Consider the following 25,321-nt stretch of genomic DNA (forward strand, 5'->3'; position numbering starts at 1 on the left):
TCCCTCCACAGTGTGCTCAACTCCTTTTTACACCTCAGTGTCTCCTCTCCGTTGCCAAGCCAGGGGCCCGAAGTCCATCCTCACGGAAACACACGGCAAAATCAGAGCAGGACATGAGCAGCCTTGACCACTCATATGCCAACTCCTAAAAGTCACTATCAGGCTGATAGGGAACATGATATCTATGTCAGCCTCCCTACCACCCAGAAGACAGATACCTTTCATGCTGCCTCCACCAGTCTAGCTTTAATTTCCACTTACTGACTGATGGTAATGTTTAACAAAATAAATAAATAAATGAAATTTAGTGTGCAGTCATTAAAATTTTGTTGTCATCTCCCTGCTCTTAAGACAAGTTTGTTGATAAGTCAGTTTTATAGACTTCAAAGCGTTTGTAGCTCAGAAAGAGAATTCATAGGACAAAGTGAAATTATGCAACATCTTTGTAAAGATAAGTGGTAAGCATGTCAGGCAAGCATGTCTTACGGCAGCTGTTGATCTGATTTTACTTCTTTAAATAAAGACCCACCATTATCATCTTTAGTCAACAAGAAAACTCTGCATGTAGTATACAGTCATTATCCATAACATTAGGGTTTCATGAACTTGGTCAGCCAATGAGCACATTTTAAATGTCCAGTGATTCCAGAAATGTATTATATTATTAAAACATATGTTATAATCACCTGAAAATTAGTATCTAAAGTTTCACAGTTACCATAGGCTCTCCACGTACATAGAAGGGGAGGGTGAGGCAGGGATTTTTGCAATCTGCAAGCTCACTGCTTGATGCCACCAGATCCTACACACTGCTGTTTAAAGACACAGTCCACAGTTGTATAAATGCATATTGTTTGTCTAAATGTAAACATTTTGAAAAGTGAAAATTAGGGCTTATAATTAGGGTTTTCTCAATTGAACAATTATTCGCTGGTCTATAAAATGTCAGAGAAAAACTCCCAGTACACTTTCCTACAGTCCAAGGTGGTATCATCAAAGTGCTTATTTTGTACAGCCAACACAGATTTTATTATCATATACAGTAAGGAAAATCATCACAGCTGAGATGTTACAACTGAGTTATGTTTGGCATCACCACATAATTGTTAATAATATAATAATACATAAATAAACTAATATAATAATACTTTCCGGAGCTGTTGTTTGAATACAATGACTCACCTGTAGAGTGGTATAATCAGCTACATTAGTAGTGTGACACATGGGTTGGTTGTGAGACGGCAAGGCAGGACAGTAAATGAATAACGTTCGGCAATATCTCACCCGTGGCAGCAAGAGAAGAAGTGGACGCACTGATAGGTGTTGCAGATCTCCCCTCCACAGAGGACAAGCAGTCTGCTGCGGCTTCGTTCTTCACGATCACCTCAAGGCCAGACAGAGACACCGGACTACAAATCCCAAGCTCTTCCTCCTGAGCCTGCTGCCGTCTCAGAGCGACCTAGAGGCAGGGAAAGGAAAAAAGACAAAACATTATTTACTGAATTGCAGATTAGGCTCAATATTTGCTTGATAATGGAAAGACAGAGCTACAAAATAATGATGATGATGATAATAATAATATTAAGAAGAACAAGAAATAAATAATAAGAATAACAATAAGAATAATAATCTAGTCCTTGTCTTTAGCTACTAATTTTTAAAAAGCAGTGTATGTATTAAATGGATACGACTGATGCCATATTCATGTTATGATGTTGTTGTGTTTACCAATATGAGTTAGTTACAAAGTTAGATCTAGAGGTCAAAGTATTAAACAATTAGTTAATCAACAGAGTTTTTCAGCAAATATTTGAATTATCAAATAATCGTCACTTTTCAAGCAAAATTCTTCAAACATTTTCTGATACCAGCATCTTAAATTTAGCTTTTTATGCTTTTCAACTAATTTATATCATTATAAACTGAACCTCTTTTGGTTTGGCACTATCAATTGAACAATACAAGCAATCTGAATGTGTGACACTGGGTTTTGGCTGCTTGTGATAAGCAGTTTTCTGATACTTTATAGACTGAAGAACTGACAGAAAATAGCGCATATAATCCAACCCTGGTTAGATCGTTGTTTAGTTAACTTTTTGGAGACAGATTTTATTTTATTCATTTGTTTGTTTGTTTGTTTTTTGGGGTTTTCTTTTGATTGACTTGGCTGCTGTCATATTTCTACTAAGATAAATTAAGTACTCTGTCTATCTAGCTAGTTTTAGTTAAAATGTATGGGTAGCCTTTCTTTAACTCAAAATATAACAATCAATGAAACTAGTTAAATGGCAGTTTCAAAAAGCTAAAAGCACAAAGCTACAAAGTAAGTGACCTCAATGGAAAACGAGCTACTCTATATACTGTGACCTGTGTATTAACTCCTATTTATAAACTGTCTGCTGTAAGTAAGTGTACGAATACATAGTAACATTACTCAAAAAACAGGCTTTATAAAGTTCTGTATGCTAGCTGTGTACAGACGAAGCTAGCTACATGTTAGTACACGAAAGAAAACTAAGAAAAACTAAAGTAAATTTGCTCAGAGTGGTTGAAATGTTTACAAATATCATTTTATGTGTTTAGAGACTTTTCGGCTCCGTTCAAGCTCTTCGCGGGTGGCGCGAGCCGCCAGTAAATTAAGGTTAACGGTTACCTGAGCCGCCATGACTCTCTGTCTCTCAGCAATCAGTTTACATTTGGGACACTGGCAGTCCCTCCAGTTGCAGAAGCGCTTGTGTCCCTTCAGAGGAGACACATAGCCGTGGTTCCTACAGCGGGAGCATTTGGGCATCCTCGGGGGTTTCGGGCCTTTGGGTGGGGACAGAGGTCCGGTGGACTCGGGCACCTGCTCGCTCTTCTTGTACTTGCTCATGGCTGCTAGAAGCTCTGGACGACCACAGTCAGACTGTTGCAACGATGTTGGAGTTCGTGCCAGCAATCGGCTGTAGACTCGGCTGGTAAAAGCCCACACTGGTGCCAGGCTGGAGGCTATAAGGTCACCCGTCCTTCCCCGCCCTGCTGCTGGTTTCTGCTGCTGTGACTTGTGGGAGGAAACAAGCTGAAAGCGCGGGAGAGACCTGACAGAGCAGTGGCATCCGTCTGCTGCACCCTGGTTCACACTTCAATTAGTAATGACTGCAGGCCCATACTTCCATATAAACTCATGCTTGTGTACCTCAAGTAATAATGCCACAGTGAAGGAATACTCTGTTATGAGTAAAAGTAGTGCATTCTATAAGACACTGATAAGGCCTGTGTTTACCATACTATTTCATGTCAAAATTGCTGCTGTGACAAAAGGTCTAATACTGATGCATAAATGTCAACATTAAAAGTTGCAGCTGGAAAAAGTTGAGGACCTTAACTACTTAATTTATGCTACTTTATCTGATTTGAGTTCTCAATCTATAACCTTGTGAAGATCTTCTAGTTAATACAAAGAGTCTCTTTGACTCAGGATTTGAGATTAATCCTGGCATTTGCACACACCATCTTGTCTAATTTTAGGAAGTACCTGAGCTACTTTGCCAAGAACAAGCACTAAGATGACAGTGGTAAGAAAAAACTTCCATTTAGTGTTTGCCTGATGTGGTGTTTGCTGGGTCTTAGGTGTCCCAGGGAGGTTTGTCATGCAAGTCTTTACAGATCCCATTAAATCTTACAGGATTCGCGTGCGTTTATACAGTGAATCCCAGCAAACAAAGTCAAATTTAATTGTATCCTCCTAACTCAAAAACTGAAAACACAAATACGTGTGTCCATGGCTGCTGTGATTCATTCCTGACTAAATATCTTATTTAATTTGTTTTGTTTAACTTAAATGAAACTGATGCTGATTAGTTCCCCCAATTAAATATCTCTTTACCTCCCTACAGCAGCTTGTATTGTGTCTATTGTACTTGGGTTATAATAGCTACTAGTATACTGTGATATTTCCCCTGGGCTTGTAATTATATTGTAATATCAGAGTATCATTTTACTAAATATATTTACTGTAGCTCTTTTTACATGGTGGCTGATATGCCACGTGGTGTGTTAATACTCTCTTATTAATTTACTAGGCTTGACTGAGCTGAAACTGAATTAACCTCCACACTGGTCAGTCAGTCAGCCAAGTGGATTTATAGGCAGGGAGTGAGGTGAGCTGAAATATACAGGCACCCAATTAAAATCCCAGTGCTGCCAAATGGAGGGGGGATGAAAAGTTACCAATTAAAAAGCAAGCATTTACACAGCGCTGAATCACCTGCTCAAGATAAATAACTGCTACACTTCATTGGCTTACGTCCTGGTGCTGTAAGGTAACTGAAAGCAGGGTGGCTACACTGAGTTTAATGGCCTCTATAGCATAAGGTAATGATGATAGATTATAATGCAGTAATGAAGTCTGTGATTTAACATATTTAACCTTTCTGTTATTATGATGGCTCTCTTTGCCAGTAACAGACTGTAGAGTAAAGCAGAAGTGAGATCAGTGTACCCAATGAAATGGAAAATTTTCACACAAGAAACACTGTGTTGTTTTGCCTGTATGCACAGTGCACTGTATCATGAAACTAAGCAATTTGACATGCAGTACTGGCTCACACCACCCAAGGGAGCCACTGAGTCGGGCATTGCTACTACCCCATCACCGCTGGGTGGGTGAGTGGATCAAGTTGATTTTATAAGTAGATTAACTCTGTAATTAATTAATTGTGATAAAATAACAGGCAAAACTTTATTTTGTACTATATTACCAGTGATAGTAAGACATAAGGAGATAGTTATGTGCTGTGTTTTGAGAATAAAATGAGCAGTTATTCAATATCTATTTTTTTTTTTTTGAATACTTTCAATACACACAACCAAGAAATTATGTTACCAACAAACCTTTCAACTGTAGCCTATGAAACATTGGTTTGTTTTGTGTAATTTTGTATAATAGTTCTTGCCAGTTTTAATAAGTATCAGATAAAATTAACTGTAACACCTTGATGACTCTAAAAATGTGGTTTAAACAATTACATTAAACACTACAACTGAAATACAGATTTTCGCAAGCCTATATCTGTGAAAAGACAAATAAAAGTATGAACGCCCGATCAGCTTTATAACATTTTTGACCTCTTGCAGCACAAAGTATCCGCGTGAATAGTGAAAAGTTTTCGAGGTGTTCCTGAAGGCAGCATTGCCTAGCAACAACGTAGTTTGGTTTGTCTGCTGGCTCCCAGCGTAACTAAACTTTTAGCCAACTTTCTCTGACACAATGCCCAAAAAGAAGGATAAGAAAAGTGGCGTCAAACCAGTTGAAGACAAGAAAACAGCAAAAGGGAACAGTTCCGCGACTCCTACAGACAAAACGGCTTCTGACGACAAAGAGAGGGATTTATACCTGAATCAAATACGATATTTGACCGAGCAGTCGGACAGGTGAGGCTGTTTTACACGACAATGGCGCTTCTCTATTTAGGGAATTAGCTAAGTCAGTTTAATGATAAGTTAAGAGTAACGTATCGTATGGTTCGTGCGAATAATCGATTTTTAGATACATTTTGTTGTCATTTTTTTCCTTCAAACTTCATTCACAAATCGTTTTCGCGCGTTCGTAATCTATGTTACGTTAGCTTGTCCCTTGCTAGCGAAGTTATCCCTCTTTTTCTTTGAAATCGTAGAGTACACACAGGAGTTTACTGTGATTCTAGTTGGGGTTCAGTTCATTCAAGTCAAACACTGAGTCAGGGTACTGCTATGGTGCAAGTTGGTTCACAGGAAAAGCACTGCTACACTAAATGGAACGGGACCCTAGTGTAGGGCTGCAGCTAACGATTATTTTCATCATTGATTGATCTGTTTATTAATGCAATACCTGCATTATGAGTACTTTTACTTTTAGATTTTAAGATGCACCATATTTAGGTGTCAATACATCTTTGCTTTTACTTGAGTAAGTTTTTTAATGCAGGACTTTCACTTGTAATGGACTATTTTTTTCATTGTGGTTTTGCTATTTTAACAGGCTCCGAATACTTCTTCTTCCATTGCACATAACTAAACTAAAGTCATAATGATTTCAGTGAGTTGTTTTTAAAGTTTTTGAGGACATATAGTTCTTGCTCTTACTGAGATAAAAGCTGCAGCTAATGATGCTAATGATAACTTTCATGATCAATTATTTGTCTCGATTAATTAATTAGTTGTCTGTAAAATGTCAGAAAATGGTGAAAAATGTCAATAAGCAAAAGAAAATTGTTTTGTCCACAACCCAAAGATATTCTGTTTACTGTCACAGAGAAGTAAAGAAACTAGAAAATACTCACATTGAAAAAGCTGGAATCAGAGAATTTTTACTTGGGGACCTTGGGGAGTTCATGACCCTCTTCTTCCCCCAGATATCAGGTGAAATGTGATCAACTAGAGAGACAGAAGAATGACTTAAGCTCTCAGTACAGTGCACTGGAAAAGGAGAAGAAGGACATTGTTGAGTATCTGACTCGATCTGTGCTGGAAAAGGAGGAGGAGGTGGACGAGCTGAAAGAGCGCCTGGAGAGTCAGCGGGAGGCAGCCGAGAAAGATAGAGATGCCCTGCAGCTGCAGCACAGTCAGCTGAGGCAAGAGCTTCAAGATGTAACTGAAAAAGTCACTGCAGAAAACACCATACTCTGTAAGGCCAAATATCTCTGTGGGTTGACTTCAGCTCTGACTGTAGCATGTGGAAACTCACTGGTTTCTTTAACTCTCTCCTTTGCTCTCTCTTCCTTGAAGCGGAAAAGCTTGCTGGTCTGGAGGAGTTTCAGAAGCAGAAGGATCAGCTGATGTCCAACATGGAGTCTTTGGAGAAGCAACTGGCCAGTCAAAAGGAGAAACACAAAGCTGCCGTCCACAGCCTGGAGATGAAAGCACTGCTGGAACAGAAGAGGTTAAAGTGTCTAGTTTACTGACAGAATTACAATTGCAATTTTAACCTATGATTACAGCCCGTCCAAGCTATGAAATCATTTTTTTAAAAAGACAAATATGGCAGAAATGTGAGCTAATAGCTTTAATTCAAGGCAGTACTTTTAATTGAAGTGTCAAAGTTGCTTGAAAAAAATTAAACTTACCTTCAGTATTATTAAATATACGATGCCTAAATTATTCACTCTTTCTTCTCTCCTGTTCAATGACAAAAGGCTGGAGAAGGAGATGGAGAGCCACGTCGCAGCTATGGCGGCAGAGGTGCAGCACCAGGTGGACCAGAAGGTTCCAGAAACAACCAGGTGGGCCCTTCAGGAGAACGCAGAGGTTAAGGCTCACCTCACCCAGCTGTCGGAGCACACACAGGTCCTGATGGGGGAGAACTCCGTCCTGCGGGACCGTAAGAGTCGGCTCAGTGTAGATGTGGACATCCTGGAGCAAATGCTCAAAGAGATGTCCCGCCAGAGCTGCGTCCGCAAGAAGGTAGGAGAAAGACTATCTGGATAATAAAGCTTTTCACAATCCCTCCATAATTCCTTGTGGGAATTCTGATGCACATTGCACATTTGGAGGAAAAAATGTTAAATTTTAGTTTTTGTGCCAACCCATTTTTACATGACAGTTTGAGCGTTTATGGTGTTCTAATTGGACATATTTGTTTGTTTCTTAATTGTTTAAGATAGAATGGATATTGTTTTGGCATGATCTGTGTTACTTTAATGTAAAAGAACTTAATAAAAGAATGATCAGATACATCCCATCAGCCTTACATGATTCTAAAGTCCACCCTACTGGTGGGATCAGGATATGATTTTTAGCATCAAAACTATCATAATCTGCACCTTAGAGCATTGATATACCCAAAATAACATTTGATCTGGATTCTGGGTAGGATTGGATTATCAATTCCGTATCCAAGTTTTGTTGGATCAGGATCACATATCCTGGTTTTGAAATACCCAAATTTAAGATTTAATCCTATCCGGATCATTGTGAGCTGTATTAAAAGTTTTGAAATACTGGCCCCAGAGGATTATTCCTTGACAACAATTGACTTTTGACATCTTCTCTCCATCAGGTGGTGGAGCAGCTTACAGAAAAGTGTCAGCAGCTGCAGGCGGAGCTGAAAGACAGTAGACAAGAACTTGAGCAGCTTCAGTCCAAACACAGAGGAGTCATGGCAGAGATGGAAGCACTCAGGTCAATGTTTACTTTATTTCTGACGTCCATTCCACTGACCCATATTTTATACAATTTTGCATTCATTTCAGTGTTAAGAGCAAGTAGTGAATATCTCAGTATTCTTTACAGAAAATTCCCAAAGTTTCTGGAAAAGAAACTTAACTTGAACTTAAAGTGACAGATAAGAAAACTAAACTCATAGCTGAAGATTAGAGTTCTAATCTCTGGGGAGCATCTGTATTTGACCTCTTGATGTGCAGTCAACTGCTGACATGTGATGAATACTTCATCACTGTCAGTGTTGTGTTGTTCTCAGACAGGGCCGGGCCTCACTGACTGAGCAGTGCAGTACTAACAGAACAGAGGTGACTCGACTGGAGGCAGAGATCCAGGAGGAAAGACGGAGGAGGAGCAGGATAAAGAACATCATGCAGGACGCAGCCATCACTCTCAAACTAGTTCTGATGGTAAAAATGAAAAAAAAAAAAAAATCCTTGCCCTAAATACCCCATATCAGAACAAAGAAAGTCAAGTACATATCTTTTTAGGACAAACTAGTCTAATTTAAGCCTGGTTACTAAATTAGCTGTCTGTAATCTAAAAGTGGAGAGGTTAAAAATTCTCTATATCAATAAGGCAGTTATCCAGGTTGGCTAATCAGCCTATTTAACCCTTTTTGTAAGCAAAATGAAAACCTAGCTGACCTTCTACTGTCATTAATTAAAATGGCTAATTTCCCTGATTCACCACTTTAACTTAACTTGAACTTGAACTAAAAAGTAGAAATGTAAGAGTAAATAAGACAGAACAGGTCGGGGAATCATTGCCTCACAGACACATATGTGTATGTTGATGGTTGTTAATCCTATATTAATATGTTAAGTTGCTGCCACACTACTTTGAATTTTAGTATACTAATAATGCACTAAACAATTTCAGCAATTTAGCAACATTACTGTTAATAGTAACATGAAAACACACTAAGTGAGATTGTTTCTGCCTCTTTTTCATGACTTGAACCCTGATGTTAGTTCTGTTCTGTGCAGGAGGCACCTACAGGGCAGAACTTGGATGTGGATTCTGTCCTCCAGTGGAAGCAGCTGATGCAGAAGCTGCTGGTGGTCTTGGACCAACTCACCAACTCCGCCTCTGAGAGCAGCCAGCTGAATGAGCTGCAGACCTCTGACCCTGCAGCAGCCAGGTCATAAGATCCCTCTTGCACTGTTGTTGTGCATTTGAACCACATTTTTTTTGTTGTTGGCTGTTTTGAAGGTCTGTAAGTGACTCTTTGAACTGCATTGTGCACCACATTGTGTGACTAAAGTATCCATGGAAATAATCGATGGTCTTAATATACTTGTTGGCATGTTTAAGTGTATTTCTTCAAAAGAAGTGTTGATGACCTAGTCACAACAAAGAATTAAGTCTCAGATAATGCCAATAAGGCTAATTATCAGAACAGTACAGTTCTGTTCATGACCGATCTTGAAAGAGAAGTTTTTGCTTTGTCACCATAATCTTGTTTCTGGTGTCTTCACAGAGCAGTGCCCCCTCCCACACTGAAGCACAAACACTTAGGGACCGGAGCAGCGTCCAGCAGCACCTTCGTGCATCTGCACAGGTTTGTTTCAGACCTTGAAAGTCACCTACTGGGTCTGCAGGGGGCAGTGTTGTATCTGGAAGTCCTGTTTCTGTTTCCTGAAAGAATATTACCTTTGTGTTAAATTTTGGATTTGTTTTACAGATTACATATATACTAGAAAACATTACACAAATGCATCAGTCAATCAGTCTAAATTAATAGAAGCTATACTTTGGATATGTAAGGACTCTCAGTTAAAAAAAACAAAACAAAACAAAAAAGTAACACGTTTTGCAAGAATAGATGCCACTGTAATTGTAGGTGATTATGTTTGTTGCGGAGGAAATGTACTTTTTAATATAACTCTACACTTTTTTCTTTTGTTGTTCTTATCATCCCTTAGGAAGCCTTCCAGTCAGAAAACAGCTGGCTCCGTTAACCTGACTGATTCAACTTTAAGATTCCTGACCTCCAGAAACTTGTTCACTAAACCCAAATAACAGTTACAGAACTCATTCTGTAGAAAACCCTTCATGTCTTAAAACAGAGTTCAATCCTGTTAACTATTTACCTTCTGTACCAAATTCAAATTACTTATTTTGTGCTATAAATATCTTTGTTAAAGGTCAGATCAACCTTCTTTTGCAGGCTTTTCAAATGGAAACTCACACTCAGCTGTTTGTTAAAAGCAATGATACAGGTTAGAGTGCTGATGCCCACCTCTCTCTCTCAACATAGGGGGTTTATATGTAGCATCATCATCATCATCATGCAGAAACCTACGTCAGTTCCCGTGGAAAAATATCTTTATAAGGGCTTGGGAACATAGCATTTTTATGATAAAACATACCTACTTCAACCAAAATTTGAATATTCACATTTGAATACCATAATAGAAACACTTTTTGGAAGCTACACAATGATATAAAAACCTACAAATAAATAAAATAATGGACGCTTTAAAGTATCTGGCTTTTTTCTTCCTCTTTATTAAACATTGCTTATTTTATGTATGGAAATTAAATAGGAGTTTACTGGTGGTATTGGGCTGACCTTTATTTTGCTCAAATTCAATATGGATTTAATAAAATATGTATTTCTTCCTCTATAATTGCTAATGATTGATTTAAAACATTATTTAGAACATATGCACAACCAGTATTGGGATGATAATGAAACTGGAAGACACCTATATAATATAAAAGACATGCTGGTGCTGGTAGGACTGGCTGGAAACAAAGGGAAGAAATTCAATTGTAGGTCAGACACGCTTCAACCTTACATTATATAAAACAGGCAAGTACTCGACCGAAAAATGCAAACACACTGTAAGCAAACAGACTTCATTGCATTAACGCTTGATTCACACTCCAGTCCATTTGGAGGCGGTAATGCGCCTTTAAGCTGTTTTTCCAACCACCAGTAAACGCTTACGAACGAGAAGAAGATTAACAACAGCTTCAGTGGAATCGTCGATGGCATTTTCCCTTAGAGATTGGTATTTTACATCGCTGGTATTTTGGAATTGTTCCAAATTTGCACGGCAAGGTAGGACAGCTGCGGTTTGTGTTTGCTTACTCCAACATTACAGATGTGCTCGTTTAAAAACATTCATGTTAGACAGCTGCTGATATACCTTTGTCCCTTAACTGATCGATCATCACTGATGGTGGCAATACACCGAGGACAGTATGAGAGGACAATGGATTTACTAACAGATTAACGTACACTGAATGCCTTTGTATATTCAGCACAAAATCTCTACCTTTAATAGAAGCAGTGCTGAGTCGCGATATAATTACGTCAGTGCTGCCGACTAGCTCCTTGTCACGTTAAATCGATCAATGTCAGATTTCGAGGATCGGGTTACGTTATGAATTCAAATAAATATCGATAAAATCCCCAATATCGTAAAGCTCTGCTGTTACACTTTTCAACACTATTTGCCGTTTTACGATATGCATTACGACACCGTAAAACGTATTTCAAGCAATCGGCTAGGCTAAAAACAAAAGACTTCCAGGGCACGTGTTGGTCTTTTTCGTGGTTTAACAAGTGACACCAATATAAAGTTTGGTCTCATTTTAAACCGGAGCATCTGCTGATTACTTGCATACCTGATATGACATGATTCACTCCAGCTAGACACAATCACAGATGAATAAATACACATTTTTGTTAGCTTCGCCGAAATCTTGTCCATAAGGGAACCGGGAGGGACAATTCTGTGAGCTTCAACTACCATGGAGGGGTTTTATTTGGTGTGGTGTGTTACAGCAACATGTTATAAATAAATAACAATCTTTAAACAAAGTTTATACTGTCTGAATAACACAGGACATGCTGTTGTAATATCAGGGTCCCATCCAGCATCCCTGCAGCACTTTTTACAGATCGATCATGCGTTTATATCATTTCCATTAGTTAATGTCCATTGAGCATTTATATTTTAATCTTTATTCTTCCTAATCGACTTCAAAACACATGGTGATGCAGCACTGTAAGTCTGTATCTTGGTGGTCACAATTTACCACGATATTGTTGCTTTCCAGTTGCTGTCACACTCCCAGTACTTCACCTATGCGTGGCGATAGTGTTACTTTTGTAATAACACACTTGTGTCCATTTGCTCTTACTTTTATGTATCACCATTTCTCTTTTTACAGGTTTGTGACCAACCTGAGGCACTGCTTGGCTGCTCGACAGCTGCACCTTCATGCAGTAAAAGTACATAATTTGTATTAGAAATAGACTATTACCATGCCCCGGCGCTACAAATCAAATCATAGAAAGCGCCGAAAAAAGGATAAGGAGAGAAAGAGACTCGCCCGCATGAGAGAAACACCAGAACAAACCGAGCGTCGCCTGGAGCTTGGGAGAATAAGGAAGCGCATCCAACAAGCCAACGAGACACCAGAAGACGCAGAGCGTCGTCGAGCCTTGCTGAGACAACAGATGGCGCGGCGCAGAGCGAAAGAAACACCGGAGGCGGCAGAGCGTCGTCGAGCCTTAGGAAGACAGGCCATGGCGCGGCGCAGAGCGCAAGAAACACCGGAGGCTGCTGAACGTCGTCGAGATTTACAAAGACAAGCCATAGCACGGCGGAGAGAGCGACAAAAAACACAACAAATGATGGAGGCCGGAGAAGGAGGTCTGACTGAGTGCAGTCTTGTAGTTGATGATGTTTCAGGTCATTCTGCTTTGGTTTATGTTCTTTAGCCTGTTTCTGTCGTCTTCTCTCTCACATCTGTGTTTTGAACATTTTCACACTTGTATGTTATGTCTCAACTTGCTTATTTCAACAGGACGAGTGTTATTAAAAAGAAAATGTGATGTATCACAGTGGCAAACATGCTCCTGTACCAGGTTTTTTGAAACGTGTTGCAGGCATCAAATTCAGAATGAATGTATATATGAAATACGATAAACTTAATAAGTTTGAACATTAAATATCTTGCCTTTGTACTTTATTCAGTTTAATATTGGTCTAAAATGATTTGCAATATATTGCATTTTATTTTTATTTGTGTTTTACACCACATCCTAACTTTTGGAATCAGGGTTGTAAGTTAAAAACCTTCAGATATGTTTTCCCATCAGGCTGTGGTTTAATTTCTCTTAAACTTAATATTGATTTACCTAAGCATTGTGGGTCATCAATGAAGAGGAGACACTGATCTATATTCTTTAATTGGTGTTTAATGTTATATGGCAAAGTCTCAGGCACTTCAATTCTCATTTGAGGATGAAAGTCAGTACCTTGATGAATACTAGGAGGACAGACAGCTTATAATTACACATGAAAGACAAAGAAACTGGACATGAAGACAAAAAGGAGAATAACTAAACTCTAATGACCACCGTATGTACAATGAAATACATATATCTGCATTAAAAACTATACTTTGATAAATATATAACTTCATGGGTCGTTAAGTAGTAATAGGAAATATTTAAAATAATGTGATTCTTCTTTTTAAATAGATACAAAGGATTTGTATAAAAGTACAATTTCTCCAGTCTAGGTCACGTCTATTCATTGATGCATTCGCCCACATGGGTTGTACATGTACTGTAGAGCTGGGCGCACGTGTGTGAGACTGGGATGTCGAGGCGAGCAATATATACAGGAAATACTTCCTCTAACGTGTGGGTGGATTATTCTCCATCTGTCTACTCTGATGCACTCAAAAGAAGAAAAAAAAAATCACAAATGAGGATGTTTGGTGCTCTTGAATGATCAACATTGAGCTTTAGAAATAAAAAAGGCTGTCAAATTGCAAAAAAAAGAAAAAACAAAAGGAAAAAGGAAAAAAAAAATGGCATTTAGTAGTTGACTTTGTCGTCATGTTGGTTTGCTGAGTATTTGAGACTGGATTTCAGCCAGATGTGACAGGACTTGAGGCACCAGATGGTTACATTCATATTCAAAGGGCACTTTGGGCTCATCATGGAAGCAAGTGTGCACATAAATAAAAAAAAAAAAACATTTCCAGAAATCTCATTGGTTGGTTGGTTGGTGCTTGGGATAAAGTCCCTCATCCAGCTGTGGGTAAGGCATCATTCAGCGTGAACCAATAGCAGCGCAGGGTTTGTGGGGAGAGGCGGGGCCTCTAATCAAACATGCTCCTCCGAGTGGGACTTGGTGACGTCTTTCTGCCGAGTCGAGGGGTCCCCTGGAACACAGATGTACATAAACAAACGTGTGTAAACGCTTAATGTGACGCGTAAAGAGAAGTGAGATTCGCAGAACAGGTGAGAGTTGAGGACGTACCGGTGACTGGGCTTTGGAGAAGTTTACATGTGCATAAAGCAACACTGCAATATCCTTATGTCCTGCTTCCAGAGCAATGGACAGGGCATTACTCTCATCCTGAAAGGGAGGAAAGAAGATTACAAGGATAGAGCAACAAATAGAAGATGAAGGAGCAACAAACCATAGAAGAAGAGTTTAAAAAAATTGAAGATAAACCCTCTCATAAAACAGTCAGTATTCAGTAAAGTTTATGGAATCAAATGTTTGAAATGAAGGACTTAAGTGATTAATCAAAGTAGTTGCCAGTTAATTTTCTGTCAATCGACTAATTGATTGATTGATTAATCTACTAATTGTTGCAGCTGGTTTTAGCAAGTGTATAAACTGTTGGTTGTTCAAGTTTACATAACATCATATTTTATAATCTCTTCATATGTTTGTTTTATTCAAAAATCTTATTTTGTAAATTAAATAAGTATGATATCTCCCTGTGAAATGTGGTGAAGTAGAAGCAGCAAGTGGCATGAAAACCAAATACTTGCTTAAAGTACAAGTATTTAAGTGTCCTTCGCTCCTTCATGTGTTACTCACGCTGTCACTCAGCGTGGCGTCACAGCCGGGTTGAGCCAGCAGCAGTTTGACAATCTCGACGTGTCCATGTTCACTGGCGCACATCAGCGCCGTGGAGCCCTCATCATCCTGGACGTTGACGTCGGCCCCATGAGCCAGCAGGGCCCGAACCATGTCCATCCTGCCGTGACTGACCGCCAGCATCAGCCCCGTCTGACCAGCCTGACACAGAGACAACAGCACGGTGAGAGGACATGTTCAAGTGGCTTGTTTGGGGTTAAGATTAAGTTACAGACATTCAAAAAAACTTTAAGAAAAGCAGGTCATGTCTTTTATTACTATTGTTTTTATCTAATATTATTGTTGTATATTCTCTTATCTACATCAGGCGTAAACCTGGAGGAGATCATGGTGTGTATGTGTGTGTGAGACACATTTTAGTCCAGGCATTTTACACAAAAGTGTGTGTCCTCAACATATTATATGAGAGACAAAAAAGTCCCAAGTTCTGAAAGTTTTGAAAATCACCTATAATCCTACCAAACATGCCTTTTTGAGTACAGACATTTTGTGAAAAAAGGGGTAACCCTAACTAAAAATTTACAACAGAAAATCAGACATTTTTTTATTGCGCATAAATGTCATGATCCCTGTATTAGTACACTTGTATACAAGACAATATAATTTGTCTCTAATCCATATAAATGTAAGTTTTGATAAAAAATAAATGTAAAACAAAATTATTTAAATGTCAATCAAAATAGCACTTTTATTTCTTATTTTGAAAAATTGGCACTTATCAGCACTGGCAATGATGAACATAAACATGTTAGCTTTTATGTAAAACTTCTTATCATCATAAAAATACATATATAAGACATACAAACCTACCAGCTAATTTTGACCCATCTAAGAATTAAGATTTTACTTGAACGCATTCACTGTATTGCATCCTACTCCACGTCTCACAGTTTCTGGTTGATTGCAGCCAACATCGAACCTTTTGTGAGGACATTGGACATGTTGTACAGTATCTGTACGACTTCCAAAAACCCAAACATTTACCCGTCTTCACCACTTGGTGTCACTAAAGTACAATTCATCTTAATACGGGGTACTCCTGACATTCAGTTTTCTGCTAAAATCTTTTGCAGTTAGACTTTCAACTGAGACTTTTGTGCAGGAACTGTTTTTCTGTGGTCCTGATTTAATAGAAAAAATAAGGGAAAAAATCCCTTATTGTTATAAGTCTTTTAAATACCCTTTTGTAACATTGGTACATCAGTTTAACCTCCTTAGTTTAAAAACAAAGAGTCAGTCCTTCATTTGTCACCACGACCTTCATTTCCCTGCTTCTTGAAACCTAAACTGTGTGTGTGTGGTGTCTGTTGGTGCCCTGCTGCTGCCCTCTGACCTCTGACCTCCACTCACTGACCTGGCTGGCTCGAGCATTGACGTCGCCCTTGCTGAAGAGCTCTTCCACGATCCGCATGTCCTTGGGCGTCTCCACTGCGGCCAGCGCGGCCAGCATGATGGGTGTGTATCCCGCCTTGTTCTGCTGGTTCACGTTACACACATCTGCAACACAAACACACACTCACCATGTTAAAAGCTGTGCAGTAGCTTGAGGGAATACCATGTCAAAGTGGGTGGTCTCTGTGGAAATCAAACCGTCGTATGCGATTGACTTGTCACCGTCGCTGCCTGTCAGTCACCAACACACTGATGTACCAGGACTCGTGTCACATCTCCTTGTTGACAAAATCATTCATCGTACGAACCTTAAAGAACTTGTCTTTACATTTTCTGCGAGCAGCCTTTTCAGAGCTGAAGCCTTTGAAAGAGACGAAACATCAGAGCCTGGATGGGAGTGAGCGAGGCGGGTTATGAGGGTGGCTGCCCCGTCACTGAGGGGAGGAGAGGTCTAAGGAACCGGGACGGTGTGAGGACAAAGGCCACAATGGGGACAGGGGGGTGGATGTGCTGTCACAGGGCACAAGGACACAAAAGGCCGAGGAGACAAAAGGCTTTTAGAGCAGCAAGTGGCCGGGACCTCATCACAGTCTATTGAGCCTTCAGAGAGGTCGATGCATGGTGGTGGTGGAGGAAGTATTCAGATCCTTCACTTAAGTACAAGTACTAATACATCAACAAAATGTTTAAAATACCTCTGTTACAAGATAAAGTCCTGCATTGAAAATGTCAAGTTAAAGTATAGAAAAATACTTAAAGTATTATTAAGTACTCGACGTAGATAAATGGTTCCTGTGACTGTCAAACTATTATATGATATTAACAGATTATTTTCACACAGCATTCATGTAAAAATAGGATTTTACTGTTCTTGGTTGAGGTGGAACTTATTGTGAACTATCTTGTACAGAAGTGCAACCAATTATTTTCTTTATGGATTCCTCAGCTGATCTTTTTCCCAATTTCTTTGGTTGTTTGGTTTATCAAAAATTCTGAAATTATTGAGTAAAGTCATCAAAATTATCTAGAGCCCAAACTAACACCGTCATGTTTGTTTTGTCCAACCAACAGCACAAACCTCAAAATTATTACCAAAAAAAATCTTCTCTTTCACAGTCTTCACATCTTCACATTTCAGTTGCAACCATCAAAATGTACAATATTTCCCTATAGTGTAGTAGCAGCAGAACATAGCATTAAAAGAAAACAGTACAAGTACCTCAAATTTGTACTAAAGTACTGTAATTGACTAAATGCACTTAGTAAATCAGCTGAGAAATCAGACACTCCCAGCATTAGGGGAAAAGTCGTGTCAAAACTCAGAACATATTCATGCCAACTACAGTTTACCTTGGTACACGTTACTACAATAAAGAAAGCGCTGTGCTGATTCTGGCAGAATGCGTGTTGCTTTTGAGAACAAATTACAACAACCTGCGCTGCAGCACTCTGAATCAATAAGGATCTGCCAAAGACAAACAGAGGCAGAGAGGAAATCAGTGTAGTTATATGCCTTTAAGCATCCTGTTGGCTTTCTGCAGTAACCTGATATCTTAAAGAGGAAGATAAGGATGGAAAGCAGGATGATGTGAGGGCTGAGCAGTGTGCACAGTTCAGGAACACAAAAAGCTTCTGCTGGTCTGATGAGGCAGAGAGGGGAGGAAAACAAAACACTGGCTGCATTTTAAACAAAACAGAGATAATTTCAGGGTTTTGATGCATTTGAAAGGCTTTGAATCATTTTAGATTCGCTGGACAACAGGGATTCCTTCCAGCTTACAGTATTATTCAACACAAGGCTGAAACTGTCCGCTGAAGGTTTTGATATCATGCACTGAACGCAACACAAGCAAGCATTCAGATGAAGAAAACTGTATTTTCTAATAATTTACTTTCATGCTATATTGTTGCAAACTGGACATCTGCTGACTCTCACCTGCATCCAGCAGCTTCTTCACCACCTGAAAGTTGGAGTGCGACACGCTGTAGTGCAGCGCCGTGTTGCCATTGCCGTCCGCCATGTTGACAATGTGACGCAGCACGGCGGGCGAGACGGCCCCGAAGGCCCCCAGGTAGTCCTCCACCATGGCCGCCACAGCCGCTTTCTGGCTGGACACACGGAACCACTCGTGCTGCACCGTGTTCAGACAGGCTCTCTGAGGGGGAGGAGGGGGCACGTTTGTGATTACAGTGTAATGTGTGGATGCTATGTGCAAGAGAGTCGGCAAATAACATGCGTGTCCATGTATGTTGCTAAAAAATGCTGTATTCAAGTTCAAAATATTGATATATTTTTTAAGTATGTTATAAAATGTCATACAAATGAAAAGTAATGTCCCTGGTTACCTTATTTTACTCTCAACTTCATGGACTGTATTTTGTAAAACACAGAACATAAATTTAAAATCTAGTGAGTTGGTTTGCAATAAAATGAAGGAAATGCCAACATTAACATTTTTCAACAGCTCTTACAGATGGTTTGTGGCAGGGATCTGTGTATAAATGTTACTCCTCAGCCTCATGAAGTATAAAACACAGTAGATTATAGTACTGAGAAAAAAGTGTATGATCAGACCATAAAAAAACTCCTCACCAAGTCTTTACTGCTCACAGCCTTCGGGTCACTGAGGTGAGTTTTGAGAACGTTACACGCAGCCAGCATCTTCTCACTTAGCTCATACCTTTGGAGAGACGTCAAAGATGATCAGAAGTTATTGTCTGAACTGAACAATTCAAATGTTGATCCAAAAACAGTCTACAAAGAATATTACTAAATTTTATATTATTACATCCCAGATCAATGTGACTGTTCAAATGTCCCAAATGCTTTTAAGATCTGAAGCAACTGTTTGTAACTTGTTTAGACCCTGTAAGTATAAATTATCTTTTTTTTGAGGTTGTATTTGGGGAGCTTTTTGCCTTTATTTTGAAAGGACAGTTGAAGAGCAGACAGGAGAGGAGGTAGAGAGAGAGGGGCCACAGGCGGGAGTCTAACCATCAGCCGCTGCAGAGGACTGATAGCCTCAGTACATGGGGCTACCACTCTACCAACTGAGTTACAGGGGCATCCCATAAATGACCATTTCATCATATCTACTGTGTCACATCACCCCTCATGAATGCTAATCCCATACCTACCACATATTGCTATACCACTTTTTTTTTTTAACATCTGAAGCCTCCAATGAGGTTTCGAACAAGGCTTTGAATGTCTGTCATCATATTCTATGACTTCACCAAATGTGTAACGAATTTGTGTCCATGTTTGTTTCCTTTTTTCTCTGACAGAAAAGCATTATGTGGGCTCAGGGAAGCAAAACAAAACAACAACAAAAAAACAGCTGCACATGGGTTTTCTTTCTGTGACAACAATATATTGTCAATTTCTCACACTCTGCTATTAGTTTAACTCTCAGGCTCTGCTCTGATGTGCGACACTGATGTGTTGGGGCTGCACGTTTGTTCCCTCTTCAAATCTGGCTCTCGTTCAGAGAAGCTAAAGCAAAACCATATATGACAGAACAATGTGCATTGTTTTTTTTTCTTTTCATTAATTTCTTCTCTAGTCTTTTGTCTGTTATATGTTTCTAGTCTAACGTTATATGCAACTGTGCAGAAATACCAAATTTAAACAGAACATCATGAACAAAGCTATTCAGTGCAGCCCTACCACCAACCTGTATAAACCAGATGTGCCTATAATACTGCAGATTCTTAGGAATCAAAACAAAGAACAAATAGCTCGAACAAACACATCTGTATCCATTTTAAAACAGTTAAAACAGTAAATTTAACATCAATTTTCTTTAACTCACCTCTCTCTCATCTCCTGCTTCTCTGTACTTTCCTCATCGTCCTTCTTATCCACATCCTCGGCTCCCTCGGGCTGGAATGCCTCCCTGGTGCTCTTCCCCTCAACGTTCTTATATTCCTCCTTTCCTCCCAACTCCTTCTCCTCATCCTCCTCCTCTTCGTCCGATCCAGAGGAGCTGCTGTCCTCTGAGCTGGAGTCGTCGCTCGACGTAGTCTCATACCTGGGGCCACGAGGGGGCAACAAAAGCACACGAGCATGAAGACTCAGGTGCAACATGTTCTCCTCCAGACCACCACATGATGGATGTTAACAAGCTCACGTTTAAGAGGAAAGAACATCAACACAACAGTCTTGTAAACATAAAACCACAGCACCTTTAACCTCACTTAGGATACTAGAAAGCACTAATACAAGACAAAATCACCAAGATAAGAACAACTTACATGCATCTTAAGATGATAAGTAAAAGATAATCTACTTAAATATTCATGACAGTGATTAAATAAACAGGAGAGCTTATGAATATATTTTGTGGCTCACCCTCCGTTCACCCCGACAAACTGCAGGTTCTTCTTGGTGCCGTTGGAGTCGGGTCGGCCATCTTTCTTCTTCATGATGGATTTCAGGGTGCTCTGGCTGCACGGCTGCCCTGAAGGAGACAGAAGTGAGCACAGCACAATCATTCACATTGTCTAAGTATAAGAGTTCATGGATCCTAAAACCAAGACAGTTCTTAAGTTTACTTTAAGATATCTCATAATGTCCTTAAAGAATCCCTGAAAACTTTACTTCATATATATCAAAAGTAAAAGTACTTGTTCTGTAGTAAAATGGTCCCAGTCAGTGTTTCACTATTACATATGATGTTTTTGGAATAATATTACTGCTGTGTGGTGGTGACAACCTTACATATTACAAATAACATGTGAGCAAAAAAATCGATATGTAATCTGTGAATTGATAAAGAGTTAGCAACATAATATTTATTCTTGGCCATCACGTTTTTGCACGTATGACATCAACTCAGCAACTCATGTAATAAAATTTGACTTTGTGAATTTTCCCAGTCAGGAACTAATTTTTCTGATTATTCTGACACCACCATGAATGCAGGATTAATTCCCAAGATCCGCTTTGTTTAACCCAGTCTGACAGCATCCAATCAAGGTGCAGAGGAGAACCATGAAGAACTAAGGTTACGTTACTGAGCTGCAGTTGGGGAAAAAAATAATACCAGAGTTAATTTTGTTTGTCTACAAAAGAGTGCAAAATGCGTGGGTCGAAATGTACACACAGAGACGCAATAAATTCCAACTTTGTTCAACATTTGAACGGTAGGTCAAGGCTCTGTTGTTGAAATTACATTGCTGTGCATTTGGTGAAGAGCGCATTATGACTTGTTTAGGACTTGAAAGTTTAGGACAGGGGACTCAGTCTATTATATTACAGTATATCATATTATGTTACTTGACAGAAAACAATGACTTGCTACCAAAAGTCCAAAATTAAGCTTTTCACGGTGTCAGAAAAACAGCCTTGTTATCATCTTTGTGCAGCTCATCAAGTAACATTTAATTCTTGTGTTCATCGGACAGGAAATTGGAAAAATGTAACAGCAATTAAAACTGTCTGACAAATGTAGTGGAGTAAAAAGTGCAATATTGGCCTCTGATATATAGTGGAGAAGAAGCATTAAGATGCATAAAATGGAAATAAATAGTAGTAAAGCGTGAGTACTTTGACTTAAGTACAGTACTTTACATTCCAGCACTGCTGATAAGGCCTGAATGATCCACTAAAGCTCTCTGACATGATCAAGAGCTCTGGCAGAGAGGAAAGTAGCCATTAAGTGTCCGTCTCATGTTGTTTCCAGAGCGATCTGTCAGCAAGACGCTGGAAGCTTCTCCAAACCCTGAAGTATCTCAGTCATGTTAAATACAGGCCTCAAAACCAAAATACCAGCCCATAGCCAGAACACTCAGCACATCTGCCAAGACCTGCCCCGACCGAGGGGCCTCCTTCACTGCTCCGGGGGACAGCTGAGTGTGTGTGGGAGAGAGTGTGTTCATGTATCAACATGTATGCAGCTGCATATGTATACACTGGCGTGTGCACGCTCAGTAGCATCACAATCATTCAGCACGTTTCCTGTGTTTTGACAGGTGGGAGCATGAGGAGCTCGTCAGGAGGAGTCCAGGCTGATGATGATGTTATTGGCCGTGTTTTCACAGTTGCCTTTTTTTATAAACGAGGAAGTAGGACAACAGCTTCTTTTAGCTGCCATATTTTAATTTTAAGTCCTACTAAATATAAATAGCTATGACAATATGCTGCTAATCCAATTGTAATATTATCATTTCCCCACTGAAAAAGCATATCAATTTTGTGTTTAGAGAATGTATTTTTAGTACGCCAACCATGATCTACCTCTCTGTAAAAACATCTCATTCACACATAAACATACTTTGCCCTCCAGGTCACTCAGTTTTTGGGCTTTGTACAACAGCACACTGGATTTAAACATCTAATAATGAGCAATTTTATGATAACACAGCAGGACGATTATCCTTGAGTGGTTTCTTATGGCCAAAAAGCACCATAAAAACATCAGTCGGCTGATCTCCATCCAACTGACCATGTGTTTCCCTGCTGAGGACCAGACTGAAGGCAGAAATCCTCCCAGTGAAGCAGACACGGCTGCAGTAAAAGCCTGGCAGCATCAGCTAGGATAGACTGTCATGTTTCGTCTAATTGATTGTACTTCATGGATACAGTTCTTGAACCTGTTATTCATTAGCTTTATCTTTTTATTGATATTTCTTGCTATTGAGCGAAACCCTTTGCAGCTGTAATACTGCAAATTTCCCCATTGCGACATTAATAAGGGATTATCTTATCTTGTCTTTGTCCATTTTTACTGATTAGGGCACAGTGGTGTAGAAACCTTGGTCTGTTTGCACTGTTAAAGCCTCCAAATCAATAAGTGTGCTCCCTTTCTGATTTCTGATAATGTCAGTGGGTCAAATATATCAGAGCAGATGGGTCAGCAACTATCGGGACTTTGACACCAAACAGAAAAACAAATGATGACTCCGGCGTGAAGGTTTGGAAAACTTCATTGGTGAGTCACAGTTTAACCCAGCATCTCTGTACACCAGACAGTTACAGCAGATAACCAGCTTGATTTCAGTGACTTCCACCCTTTGCGCAGTGAATTTCAGCTTCTTCCATCGGATGGAGGTTTGCGGAAAATGATTGATTTGTTTAAGTAAGCTGTGTCAGCTATGTAATAATGCAGATCAGGGTCCTGCACCAGCCTGTCAGGGTTTGTTTCTCAGCAATGATCCGCTCAATGTACATTATCTCTTATTTGTTTATTCTAGGGTTTGGGGTATTGATAAGTACCTCATACAATACATACTTAAACTAATCCAAAATATCCCTTTAATGGACCTAACTGATGTAGCCAAACAAGAATGTAAGAAAAATATCTATCTGTACCGTGTAGTGCTGTAGACATCTGTAGGTCCATACGGCTCTTCTGCTCCGCTGCACTGATCTGCTGCTGCTGTGCAGGTGTGTTGGCAGGTTTATCTGCAGGACTCGGGCCTGATGAAGTCTTCTCCATCTGTGACTGCTCCATCCGGACAGACAACAACTGGCTACGGACCTGCTGACTGTGCTCTAAAGAAGAGAAGAGGCAAACAGAAGTCAGTGACCAAATGCACAGGTAGGGTGGATTTTTCAGGTCTTGAGTATTTAAAAAAAAAATATTCCTTGGTGTATCTATTAGTGCATTATCACACACAATGAAGCAGAGAGAGAGAGAGAGAGAGAGAGACACTACTGAGGGGAAAAGATGAGGTTCAGTCAGCTTTGCACAGAAACAGCTGGTAGAAATGTCCTTTAGAGGGGGACTTTTTACATTTATACATGTAGTACATTGCAGAGCCTGCAGTTTTTCACTTTTACTTAAGTAAAGAAGTTACATTAGCACTTCTACTTTTTATCAGAGTGTTTTTACACAAGTATCGGTACGTGTTTTGGTTGTTTCATAAGTGTGTGTGTGTGTGTGTGTTTTCCCCCTCTTTTGTCATCGATTTTAACAGGGCGGTGTTCAACTGCAAAAAGGTTATTCCGTGTACCAGCAACAAAATGTGATGACAGGTGAGCCTTTGTTTGAATGTCTGTCAAACAAGTTTGATTAAACCAAACCCAAACATTAAGATTATCTGATCATTGAGTGTTAATACCCAAGGATCGCTGCTTATTTAATCATGAATAAGAAATAAGCCATTCTTGGCAAATTTATAAGACAAATCCTGAAGCCCCTGGAAGTTTCAGAAAGCTACTAAGTTAGCCTTCCTGTATAAACAAATATCAAATCAGTTATACCAAAGCAACAAATAGCTTAAAACAAAAAAAGGCTAACTTTCAGACTTAAACTTTAATGATATGTTTGCATGATACTGTGTTTAACTCTGCTACATTTTCAGGTTCTTGACACAAAACAGCCTCATCAGATCTACAATAAAATGTATATAACTATAACCAAGTGACTTGAAGAACGCTACCAGCATCTTAGCACTTCCTCTGACACTTTTTTATGGTTGTTCAAACTCAGCTTCTCATGTTCGGGGCTGTAATTACACTGACATCAGTAATGTGAACAGGAACTACGTCTGGTTAGTGATCCTACATTCCAAAAGAGGCCAGCAACTGACCAGAAACAAGCTCGCACACAGCTCAGACAATCAGCCTGCGTTCATGTGCCAGCCGGCATGAATGCGTGTTATGTAACTCAGAAGGAGCCATGAATCAGCATCAACATTGAGGTGTTGGTGAAGGCAGGGCGGCCCACAAAAACAACAAGCTGCCGATCGGTGCGACGTTACTGGTTCCCGAAAAGAAATGAGCTCATTGTTGGTTCACGTCCAAAGCCCCCGCTGCATTTTTCAGGGTCAGAGATAACTTTGGCCTGTCCGATCCTATCAGGATTCTCTTTAAA

General features: G+C 39.6%; 3 protein-coding genes across 11 annotated transcripts in view; 1 reads left to right on the forward strand and 2 right to left on the reverse strand.

Annotated features, from left to right (window-relative positions):
- Nucleotides 1-2,872, reverse strand: part of dmrt1 (doublesex and mab-3 related transcription factor 1) — a 31,853-nt gene extending 28,981 nt beyond the window's left edge. For all 3 annotated transcript variants that reach the window (XM_084728264.1, XM_084728261.1, XM_084728262.1), the window contains exons 1-2: nucleotides 2,654-2,872; nucleotides 1,285-1,459 (exon numbers count right to left, since the gene is read on the reverse strand). In XM_084728264.1, the coding sequence (XP_084584390.1) occupies nucleotides 1,285-1,459; nucleotides 2,654-2,872 (394 nt within the window). The remainder of the gene's footprint in view (nucleotides 1-1,284; nucleotides 1,460-2,653) is intronic.
- Nucleotides 2,873-5,020: 2,148 nt separating this feature from the next.
- LOC146320140 (cilia- and flagella-associated protein 157-like) lies at nucleotides 5,021-10,459 on the forward strand. Of its 2 annotated transcripts, none has more exons than XM_084729482.1 (9): nucleotides 5,021-5,412; nucleotides 6,372-6,643; nucleotides 6,745-6,898; nucleotides 7,152-7,419; nucleotides 8,015-8,136; nucleotides 8,435-8,585; nucleotides 9,165-9,319; nucleotides 9,664-9,739; nucleotides 10,104-10,459. In XM_084729482.1, exons 1-9 carry the CDS (start codon nucleotides 5,249-5,251, stop codon nucleotides 10,137-10,139), a joined length of 1,398 nt encoding a protein of 465 aa, XP_084585608.1. In that variant the 5' UTR covers nucleotides 5,021-5,248; the 3' UTR covers nucleotides 10,140-10,459. The 2 variants fall into 2 exon arrangements, with proteins under 2 accessions (XP_084585608.1, XP_084585607.1); XM_084729481.1 differs by having other exon boundaries at nucleotides 5,022-5,412; nucleotides 9,659-9,739.
- A 2,920-nt stretch (nucleotides 10,460-13,379) lies between these two features.
- kank1a (KN motif and ankyrin repeat domains 1a) overlaps nucleotides 13,380-25,321 on the reverse strand; it is a 65,440-nt gene continuing 53,498 nt past the window's right edge. For all 6 annotated transcript variants that reach the window (XM_084728265.1, XM_084728268.1, XM_084728270.1 and 3 more), the window contains 9 exons: nucleotides 23,815-23,997; nucleotides 20,854-20,962; nucleotides 20,315-20,533; nucleotides 19,093-19,180; nucleotides 18,436-18,655; nucleotides 16,462-16,604; nucleotides 15,048-15,248; nucleotides 14,475-14,573; nucleotides 13,380-14,376 (listed from right to left, as the gene is read on the reverse strand). In XM_084728265.1, the coding sequence (XP_084584391.1) occupies nucleotides 14,314-14,376; nucleotides 14,475-14,573; nucleotides 15,048-15,248; nucleotides 16,462-16,604; nucleotides 18,436-18,655; nucleotides 19,093-19,180; nucleotides 20,315-20,533; nucleotides 20,854-20,962; nucleotides 23,815-23,997 (1,325 nt within the window). In that variant the 3' untranslated portion in view covers nucleotides 13,380-14,313. The remainder of the gene's footprint in view (nucleotides 14,377-14,474; nucleotides 14,574-15,047; nucleotides 15,249-16,461; nucleotides 16,605-18,435; nucleotides 18,656-19,092; nucleotides 19,181-20,314; nucleotides 20,534-20,853; nucleotides 20,963-23,814; nucleotides 23,998-25,321) is intronic.

The sequence above is a fragment of the Lutjanus erythropterus genome, chromosome 10 (genome assembly GCF_056507025.1).
Source record: "Lutjanus erythropterus isolate fLutEry1 chromosome 10, fLutEry1.hap2, whole genome shotgun sequence".
Classification (NCBI taxonomy): Eukaryota; Metazoa; Chordata; class Actinopteri; order Lutjaniformes; family Lutjanidae; genus Lutjanus; species Lutjanus erythropterus.

Coding starts and splice junctions, on each gene's coding strand:
- LOC146320140 (XM_084729481.1), top strand. CDS start 5,249: ATGCCCAAAAAGAAGGATAAGAAAAGTGGCGTCAAACCAGTTGAAGAC. Junction 6,644..6,744: donor TGCAGAAAACACCATACTCT/GTAAGGCCAAAT, acceptor TCTTCCTTGAAG/CGGAAAAGCTTGCTGGTCTG. Junction 7,420..8,014: donor AGAGCTGCGTCCGCAAGAAG/GTAGGAGAAAGA, acceptor TCTCTCCATCAG/GTGGTGGAGCAGCTTACAGA.